The sequence below is a fragment of the Monodelphis domestica genome, chromosome 3 (assembly GCF_027887165.1).
Source record: "Monodelphis domestica isolate mMonDom1 chromosome 3, mMonDom1.pri, whole genome shotgun sequence".
Classification (NCBI taxonomy): domain Eukaryota; kingdom Metazoa; phylum Chordata; class Mammalia; order Didelphimorphia; family Didelphidae; genus Monodelphis; species Monodelphis domestica.
The window spans coordinates 85,392,900-85,403,928 of NC_077229.1; the positions used below are offsets into that span (position 1 = coordinate 85,392,900).

The 11,029-nt window shown below is 35.6% G+C and overlaps 1 protein-coding gene across 1 annotated transcript; it reads left to right on the plus strand.

Annotated features, from left to right (window-relative positions):
• Positions 1 to 5,542: 5,542 nt before the first annotated feature.
• Positions 5,543 to 6,704, plus strand: LOC100012973 (olfactory receptor 7C1). The gene has a single exon (XM_001367323.3). It carries the CDS (start codon positions 5,543 to 5,545, stop codon positions 6,476 to 6,478), a length of 936 nt encoding a protein of 311 aa, XP_001367360.2. The 3' UTR covers positions 6,479 to 6,704.
• Positions 6,705 to 11,029: the final 4,325 nt, after the last annotated feature.

The following is an 11,029-nucleotide window of genomic DNA, read 5'->3' on the forward strand; positions in this document are numbered from 1 at the left end:
TTTGCTCCTGGCAAGTTTACAAGTTGCTTGACCTTTAATAGGTACTTAGCACCCCATTGTATTAATTCTAAAAATAGGCATGGCTTAAAGAACTTTTTGCCTCATTATAAGTATGGGTTTAAGTACTTTCATTGTTCAGCAAGGAGTTTTCTCCCCTAAAGCAGTCTTAAGTACGGGTGGAGTAGTGGTCCTCCCATTTCTGATCCAAGTAGAGTTCTCACTGTCAAAATGGGGAATGTTCCCAGTAGGAAATTGTTCCAATGGAGAATTCCCCAATGTGGAAATTTTTAACATTCACAAGTCTGAGAAATTTCAAGATTCACAGGTTTTAGATTCTAATCCACTCTGATATTCATCTATGTTTTATGGGTGAGTTCATCCCATTCATGTTCAAAGTTATGATTATCACTTGTGACTTCCCTGGCATTTTTATCTCCTCCCCTAATTCTGACCTTTCTTCTTTTGCTATAACCTTTTAAACTGGTGGTTTACTTTAAATCAGTCCCCCTAGTCCCCTCCCTTGATATGCTTCCCTTTCTAGCCCCTCCCTTTTTATTCCCCTCTTTTTTTAATTTTTTCAGGGTCTGTTAATTTCACTCCCCCCTCTCCTCCCCTCCCTTTTTGTATGTCCTCCCCTCTTCCCCCCTTAATTTTCCCTTGTCCCTTACCCTGTTGGATAAGATAGAATTCAAGATCCCAATGAATTTAGATGTTCTTCTTCTCAGATTTGATTTCACTGAGAGTAAGGTTTAAGTAGTACCAATTATCACTCTCTTCCTCTCCTTCTTATAAGAGGATTCATGCCCTCCCCTTCCCATGTGTATCTTTGCGTGACAAGGATTATTCTATTTAATTTATTTCTATTTCTTCAAGTATATCTTGATACCATCATCAATTCCCCCCTCCCTTTTTCTTTCTTTTTTCCCCCTTTCTCCATATGAATCATCTTTATGCCCTGATATTTCCCTATGAGTAATTCTTCTAATTATTCTAATAATGCATACAATTTTTGAGAATTACACATAACATTTTCTCCACATATTACTATATATGATTTGATCTAAATGTAGACCTTATAGAAGAGAGTTTGAATAAAAGGAAAAAAAAACATTTTTCTCCTTTTCCCTTTCTTTCATATTTACCTTTTCATGTTTCTCTTGCTCTTTGTGTTTGGATATCAAACTTTCCACTGAGTTCTGGTCTTTTCTTTACAAATACTTGGAAATCTTCTATTTTGTTGAATGCCCATACTTTCCCCTAGAAGTATATAGTCAGTTTTGATGGATAGCAGATTCTTGGTTGAAGACTCAGCTCTCTTGCCTTTCTGAATATTGTGTTCCAGGCCTTGTGGTCGTTCAGTGTGGAAGTTGCCAGGTCTTGTGTGATCCTGATTGGTGCTCCTTGGTATCTGAATTGTCTCTTTTTGGCTTCTTGTGGAATTTTATCCTTAGCTTGAAAGCTCTGGAATGCCTAATTCTGGTCTTTAAAGACTGGTTTTCCTTTTCAGTTTGGTCTTTCCTGCTTTTTGATTCTTCCATCTGTTTCTCCAGTTGGGAGTTCTTGTTCCTCATATTGTTAAATTCTCATTGCATCACTTCCCATTTTTCCTGCCAAAAGGCTTCCATCTTTTTGATAACCTCCAATTTAAATTCTTCAAGAGCTTGTGGACAATTTCCATTTCTTTTGGAAGGTTTTGGAGAATTTATTTGGGTTTCCTCTTCAGCTATTTCCTCTGTATTCTGTATTTTTCCTCCATAAAAAAATATCCAAAGTCAACCCCTTCTTCTTGCTTTTCTTGGTGTTTGGAAGTTGTTCTGGGGCACTGTTTGCCATCTCTATGGTTTTCCCTTCCCTTTCCAGTCAGGAATCTGAGTGAGGAGGGCTAGCTCTCTGTGTATGGATCTAATGCTCAAGGCTTTTTTGCCTTGAGCCAACTCTCAATTCTCCACAGCTGGGCTATCTTCCCAGGGTAGCCCAAGGTCTACCCTCCCCTGCCTGCTGGAGTTTTGAGTATTTCTGGTCTCAGGGGTGAGTCCTTGGTGGTCTTATTTAACTGCCAAGACCTATAGGTGTCCCTTGCTCACTTCATGGGTGCTCTTTGCTCACTCCTGGTGAGCCCCTCCCTCATTCGTTGGTTCTGGCATGATCTGACTTTAACTCTGGCTCCATAGGTGTGGTGGGGGAGGGTACATCTGCTCAGGTTTGGTGGGAGCTTTTTCATTCCCTTATAGTGTGGAAATGCCTGTATCCCACATACCTTTAGTGCAACACCCTGCTGTAGATTCCCTCCTTTCTTATGAGGATGGTTTTGGGGGGACTTTTGAGGTCATCTTTATCATTGGGTCTGAGGACGGGAAGAAAGCCCTGTCTAATCTGCTGCCATGCTTACCTGGAAGTCCCAATATTCCTTATTTGTAATGATGATACCTTGAGTTGATAAAAATTTAGTTAAGCAATAGATGAATAATAAAAACTAAAATACATAGAAGCACATAGCAACATATCTTAATCATCTCTCATACATAAACAGGGCAAGGTAGCATTTCTGTCTTTTAATAAAATGTATCTGTATTTAAGGAGAAATGTCTACGTGAGTTAGTGGTTACAACCACTTATGGCATTTTTTGCCATACCCCAAAATTATTCATTTCAAAAGACTCTAGAAATAGTAATAGAGAAGTCATCTGCCAATAGAAGGAATCCACATAGTGACTTAAGTCATAATCTTTGCCCTTGTGGAACTTATTTTTCTTTTCTTCACAGGTCGGTTGTATTTAAATAAGAGCTTAAATACATACATAATATTTAAACTATTTTAATGTTTTTAAAAAGAGTCTGTTGACTTCACATGGCATTGGCAGTTGTTACTATTAAGAAGTAAGCTCTGCAGTTACTACGCTGACTGTTTCATTACATTAGTTCAAAATTTGTTCCCTTGTCAAAATTTTAATTCAGGCAAAGTTGGCTTCACAGTATGGGCTTCACTCCACATGTGCATCCCCTAGAGGCAGGGCACTTCTAGTAAAAGTCTGGTCAAGTTGGGTAGCTAGGGGACTAGACAGAGAAGCTGCTCAGTTCTTGGGGGTGGCTCAGTGACTAGGCACTTGAAGAACTTATCAATATTACTTAAATATAATTATCTGAAGAGAATCACTCAAAAGAGGAATAAGACTTGTCTGACTTCAAAGAACAAGTAAAGAACTAGAAGAATATGATACAAAATGTCAGAATTCACTTAAATATAACTAAAACATTTCTATAATTCTCCCAAAATGGTCTACTTTGTGATATCAAACATCCTCTGTTGTGGGAGATCTTCATCTAGAGGTCTGCTAACCAATTTTGCCAGGTTTCCTGTAAGGAGTTTCTACTTTTGTGGGAAAACACACCTAGGTTTGTAGCAGGGTCTTGTCTCAAGAATAAGAGGTTCAAAACTCTATTCAATCTAAAAGTGTGAAAGAATTGTATTTAAAGAAGTGGTTTATGATGGCAAAATAGCGTAGTAGCTTAGGGAATACCATTGGAACCACTTTTTGAGATGCTTTGGGTTTATATAAGAGAAGTCAGTTCTCTGACCATAGTATTAAAATTACTCCAAGGATATAATATATGAATTCCAAATCAACAAGCTGTTCTTTCATTAATTGTTGCCATTTCAGTGAGATGTCAGAAGAACCTATTAGGGCAGCTTTGAAGATCAACATTAAGTCTAGAACCCCAAAGGGAAATCTTGCTTTTTACTGATTGTCATTTACATAGCAGTTCCTTGGTGTGTTGAGGGATTTTTCACTGAAGTGGTAACTAGGAAACCTGAGAGAAAATATTCTTTTTGGTACCTGGCCTGAGGATCTCCTCTCATTCAATGTCCAGTAGCTTGGACTTGTCACATTAATTTCCTGATGTGTGTCCAATCCTATGTTCACTAATGAAAGGTAGACATACCCAGTACTTTACGTTGGATCTGTTGATGGAAACCCTTCAATTTAGAAAATTCCTATCTTTTGTATCTTCTAGCAATATGTTTATGGTTTTCTAGGCCAATTTCCTACATGTATTGAAAGGGAAAGGTAGTGTTGCACCCAGATTATGGAAAGCCTTCAATGTCATTCAGGGAATATATCTTCAATTTAGTAGGAAATAGTAGACAGTATTGAAAGTTCTAGCAGAGAACCATTGTATTAAGGAGTTAAGTGAAAGCAAAATTGGGGTTGAGTATGGATTTTCACTCTTATATTAAGGCCTGTTAAGAAAAGACTGCCATGTACCCTCTGGTGACAGTGAGAGTTTCTTATTTCTTAGATCATGACAATGGGAAGAAAGGTAAAGTAGATGCCAGATGCATTGGATGTGAATTCAACAGGGCTTGGCACCTCATTGGAAATAGGAAATAATGGAGAAATATACTAAATGATAATACTAAAGTTTCAAAACTGTAATGACTACATTAATTATGGTACCATGGACAAGTGATCATTTTATCTCTGCTGGAAGAACTTCATTGTTGGGAAATTCACTGACTCCTGAAGCATCCCATTTAATTTCTATGTGGATCTGATTTTCTTAAAGAAATTTTTTTCTTTAAAGAAATTCTTATTTATATTGAGCTTAAATCTGCAATCCTGTAATTCTGCAGATTAATCTTTCTAGAAAATTCTAGTAATGTTTTTAAATAGGAAAGAAAGAAAACACTAGTATAGTATGTATATTGAATGTTATACTTGAAAGTATCATTCTTGTGTAAGTTCAAGCTTTAGTATACATGGTTTCCTGGGTATAGGCATCATTTTAGATCATGTTAACTTTAGTTAATCTCCCCTGATCTTACAATGAAGTTAGACTATAGCTGACTTATGGATCTTGGACTCAACAACAATCTGGTCCCTGTCTTTGTTCTGGGGGGGGAGGGAATAGAAGGAAGACAATGGATCATGTTGACTCCTTTTGTTCTCTTGCCACAACTATAATAAATATATTCCAATCCAAAGAGATTTCTTTTTTAATTACTTTTACTTTATTTTCATATGAGAAAGAACATTTATTTGGTTGTAACTGATTCTTTAATGAATTATTGATCATCCCCCTTCACACTTGGGATAAATATTTTGTGCAATTTACTTCCATCGTATTATAGTTTTGTAGTTTTTATTTTTAAATACTTCATTTTTAATATTTTAATCTATAAGTATTTATTTACTTCAATGTTTAACTCATAATATATTTTGAACTTATAGGAATTCTATTCCTAAATTTTTAATAATTTCAGTTATCAATTACTTAGTTCTAATTATGGTTAGGGGAGTCTCCAAGGATATAAGAGCTGAAAGTGTTTAGAGGTCACCTAGTCCAACTCCATTTTAATATAAGGAAAGTGAGACACAGAAAGAGGAATTGACTCATCTGAAAAAATAAAAGGCATAGATCTTGCATTTGAACTTGAGTCTTCTAACTCTAAATTAGTGTTTTCTCCATTACAAAATAAGGAATGACCAAATTTCCATTTTGTTAACTTCTCACTTCCTTTCCTTGTAGATATATCAGATGTATGGAACCAGAAAACCAAACATACCTGTCAGGATTTCTCCTCCTGGGAATTTCTGAGAAGGAAGAACAGCAAATACCCCTCTTTGGGCTCTTCCTGGGCATGTACTTGGTCACTGTGTTTGGGAATGCTCTCATCATGCTGGCCATTGGCTCAGACTCCCACCTCCATACCCCAATGTACTTCTTTCTCTCCAATCTGTCCCTGGTAGATCTCTGTCTAGTTACTACCTTGGTACCCAAGATGCTGGTGAACATGCTAACACAAAATAAGGTTATCTCATATGCTGAGTGCTTTTCTCAGATGTACTTCTTTATGATTTTTGCTTGTTCAGACAATTTACTCCTTACTGTCATGGCCTATGACCGCTTTGTGGCCATCTGTCACCCTCTACACTATGTCACTCTGATGAGTCCACGCATTTGTAGCCTACTGATTCTGATCTCATGGTCTATAAGTATTCTAAATTCCATTTTCCAAATTTTAATGATGTTGAGGTTGTCTTTCTGCACAAAACGTGAAATTTCCCACTTTTTCTGTGATCTTAGTGAAGTTATGAAGATTTCTTGTTCTGACACCCTCATTAATACCATAGAAGTATATTTTGCAACTGGTCTCCTGGGTGTTCTCCCCCTCACAGGGATCCTTTTCTCTTACTCTCAGATATGCTCCTCAATATTAAAAGTACCATCACCGGGAGGAAAATATAAAGCCTTTTCTACCTGTGGGTCTCACCTCTCTGTTGTTTCATTATTCTATGGGACAGGTCTTGGAGTTTATCTGAGTTCTGCAACTACCCACTCCTCTAGGAATATCTCAATTGCCTCAGTGATGTATTCTGTGGTAACCCCCATGCTGAACCCCTTCATTTACAGCCTGAGAAACAAGGATATAAAGGATGCTCTGAAGAGGATCATTAGCAGAACAGCATCCTCTTAGTGACAGGGCATGGCCCAAGGAATGCCCTAGCAGACAGGGGGGCAGCTGAGTGGCTCAGTGGATTAAGATCCATGCCTAGAAGGCAGAGATTCTGGGTTTAAATATAGCCTCAGATATTTCTCAGTTGTTGACCATGGACAAGTCATATAGCCCCCATTGCCTAGCCTTTACCACTCTTCTGCCTTAGAACCAATACACAGTATTGATGCTAAGATGAAATTAAGGATTTTTAAAATAAAAAATAGTCTGGCAGACTGAAATCTTGGATTCAAAGTATGAAATCCAGTAGCTATCTTTGGTCCCACTTTAATGACTGTATGATCTCTTTGCTGTCACTCATACATTTTTTCATGTTATCTATTTCAGGACTTTCTTTGATGTTCCAGCCTGATTTTCATGACATATTCTGTAACATCCATTCTTTCTCAAGGAACACTAGATATAGAGTTTGGAGAGACCTTTTTTTCTAGTCTTTGGGTCATATTTGTATTCTTTTGATAAGGCACTTATTTCATTTGAGCCTTAATGTTTTCATTTGTGTACATGGCCATTATAGGAACTGTCTCTCCACGAGACTAATACCTCTCTGTGGATCAAATGAAATGATGCAAGAAAAAGCATGCAAAATTTGTAAAGTCCTATAAAATTTCAGAAACAAAAAAGAAATAGAGCAGAGGGAGTTTTCATTTTGTTGCTATTCATGCTCCCTCCATCAAATACCTACTTTCCTCTAATTAGTTTCTTGTGTTGTTACTCCAGCCAAAAAAATTCAATAACTGTTTGCCAATATTTAATATTTAAATGGTTTCTTGGACAACAGTATATCCCTGAGCATATTTACAAATCTTCTCCAATATGGCTCAAATCCTACTAGGGCCTGTGTTTTGCTTATCAAATTTCCAATTATCCATTGTAATCATCTAACATGATTAGACATTGGAACTATTTTTGTGAATGCATAAGAGGAAAGGATTTGATAGGAAGTAGCATTGTCTAGTGGATTAAGTAATTGACTTCTGATTAAAAAGAAGTGAGTTCAAACTCTGTATCAGATCCTCATATACTGTGGGACCTTGAGTAAGTTACCTTATACCTCCTAATCTCTGTAAACTAATAACAACAATAATAGCTAACATTTATATAGTACTTTGAGGGTTGCAAAGCACTTTAGAAACATCTTATATGTTACTATAGTGATAATAACAGCATCTACCTAATCAGAGTGTTATGAAGGTCAAATGAGATATTTATAAAATGCTTTACAAACTTTAAAATACAACAACAATATCATTTAGTAGTAGTAGTAGTATTAATATTATTATTATTTTATTTACTCCTTCACTTTAGAATCATGAAGTCATCTGCAATAGAAATTAGAAGTTCTCTAAGTCAACTTCCTACAAATGAAAGGATGCTCTTTATTTGTAAACTTTAAATGTGTAGTTATAGCAGGTATAAAAGAATTTTAGTAAGATTGCAATTTACATCTTAACCCCTCTATTTGCCCAACCTTTGACAAGTTGCTTAACCTCCCACTTCCATTTTCATCATCTGTAAAACCAGACAGCAGGGCTGGATGATCCATAAGCTTTTTTCTAGCTCTAAATTCTTTCTACTTGTCATCTTCCAATGATAAGAAACTCACTACCTCTTAAGGTAGCCCAGACCACTATTGTTGGACATCTCTAATTGATATGTTCTCCATGAAAGTTGACTATAAGAATTCTTAGCAAGAAATACAAAGGACTGAGGAGTTTCCTTCCAGGAAGTATGTAGAACATGGAGAATTATTCAGGGAACCAAATAGTATGCAATGTTTGTCTTTCTGCCAAAAATAAATAATTTCTATCTATGCTCAAAATGTCAGCTGCTCTGATTCATAGTAGAAACAGAAAATTTCAAAGACACATTCAAAGAATGCATCTCTACTTTCCTGGGTTAACAGTGTTATAAAAAGTGAAGAGGCAACAAAGAGCTATAAAACTGTATATACCCTTAGCAACTAGAATGTACAACATATACACCTTCTGGGTCTGTATCTCAATGAGATAAAAGTAAAGGGAAAAGTACCAATTGTAAAATATATTTATGGTAGCTCTTTTTGTGGTGGCAAGAATTGGAAATTGAGTGCATACTCATGAATGGGGGAATGGTGGAACAAGTGGTGGCATATGATTCTGATTCTATTGGAAATGATGAGCATTCTGCCTTCCAAGAAAGAACTGGAATCTGAATGAAGAATAAAGTGTGTTATATTCATTTTTTATCTTTTGCATTTGAGAACTCTTCCACAAATTAATATGGGAAAATATTCTACATAATTACACTTATAAAATCTGTATCACATTGTTTGCCTTCTCATGGAGGGGGAAGGGCAGGAAGGCAGGGAAGGAGGGACAAAAGAATGGAAATAATCTGCAACTCCAAACTTTCTAAATGAATGTTAAAAAATGCTTTTGCATTAATAGGGGAAGAAATAAAATATTTTAAAAATAAAATGTTATACTGCAGGTATCATATAAAAGAAATGCTAATCATAATAATTTCACCAAAACCTGGAAGGCTTATGTGAACTCATGCAAGGTGAAATGAGCAGAACCAGGGAAACTTGTATACAGTAACAACAATATTATAAGAATGATCATTTGTGAAAGACAAAGGTACTGAGATCAAGACAATCAACCATGACCAATATGAAAACATGCTTTGCATGAATTTACATGTATAATTGTTATAATATTATTTGCCTTCTCAGATGATGGGAAGGAACAAGAGTAAAGGAGAGACTATGGAACTCAAAAAGTTTAATAATATTAAAAATTATATATATAATTGGGAAGCATTTAATGAAATAAATTAAAATATATTTTAAGAAACAAAACTTTTAAAATGAAAGGGCAAGCTTTGATTCTTAAAAGAAAGATTGGAAGAGTCAAGGGGATTTAGATTTATGTTAATATGATAAATGGTAAAAAAAAAAGTACCCTAAATGAAAGAAATAACATAGTCAAACATTTGGAGATTAGTAATAGATATTTATATTATCCCAAGGAAAAGAAAGATAGGAAGGAACTGTTTCTCTCACAAGATATGGATTCTAAGGATGCTGTTAAGTGAGAAGTCTTTCAGGAAGAATAAGGAGAAAAAGAGATAAATAAGTATGTATAGTAATTCCTAATTCCAGATACTAAAATAATAATTTCTCTATGTCATAATAAAAATGGAGACATCTTCTGTCTCTGGGGAATAGATCTAGCACATGAAGGTGAGACTCCCTAAATTTGAAGAAATTGCCAGTTTCTATACAGAACTGGAAATTCACTTTGGTACAAATCTAATTGCCTGAAGGAGATAGCAAACTGTTGCTAATAATTAGAAAGTTTTAGTTAAAATAAAATAAAGATGTTAGAAGCAAAAATTGTGTTTTCATTACTACTGCAATGGTGGGCATAAATTTTGGAAATAAAATTTAGATATTAGTGGGAAGCAGGAGGTTAAGAGGATGGTGTCAAAAGATAGAATTTTAATTTCTGAATGAAGTTTAAAAATGGGAATAAAAAGGTCATGACCAAAAATAGAAGACACCAAGTAATAGGTGTCTTTACATATACATGTATATGTGTGTGTTATTTATGTGGATACAAATATATATAAATATATATATTTACCTGTATTTCTGCATTTTTTCTCCCTAATATAATATGTGTTCTGAAGGAGAAAAATTGAAGAGCTTTGTTTTTTGTCTTTGTAGCTACAATGCATCAAAAATGTTTTCTTGGCACACAGTTGGATCTTAATAAATTTTTTTCCACTGATTTTATTTCAAGTTATAAAAAATGCATTTTCATGAAGATTTACAAATCTAATCAAGTGGACTTTAAAGTGAAAATGAAAAAGAATAAAAAAACTACCTATCCATGTTCACCAACATAGACGCCATAAAGAGCATCTACAAAGTAGGAAGAATCCCAGCAGAAATCTCTAGAATATCACAAGAATTCAAGTTTAACAATTACTATTAGTGGGAATTATTTTGAGTAAAAAGGAAAATTAGGTTCTCTCTCACTTCATGTGTCTGTCTCTCTCCTTTTGTCTCTGTCTCCATCCTCATTCTTTCTCTATCTCTCTTTACCCATCCATCCACTTTCACCCTTTCTCAATCTTTCCCTCTCTCTCCCCCTTTCAATCTCTTTCTGTGTATGCCTCTCTGTCTATGTCTTTGTCTCTGTCTCCCTCTCTATTTCTCTCTCTATTTCTCTCTCTCCCTCTCCCACTTTTCCTTCTGCTCCTTTCTCTTTTCCTCCTCTCTCAATCTGTCTCTGTCTCTGTCTCTCTCTAGCTCCCACTTTCTTTGAAGGAGAATCACTCTCTCTTAACTCCTCCCTTCATGCATATTCTTGGGAGTAGAATTTCCCTTTCACACTCCCTAAAGGAAAGGGTAACAGGGATGGAGAATTTATTGTTGGTTTACATTCATTTCAGTTATGCCCACCTCTTTGTGACTAGGTTTGAACTTTTCTTGGCAAAGATATTACTTGCCACTTCCCCTTC

Excerpts from the sequence above, each read along its gene's own strand:
- LOC100012973 (XM_001367323.3), top strand. The coding sequence starts at position 5,543 with ATGGAACCAGAAAACCAAACATACCTGTCAGGATTTCTCCTCCTGGGA.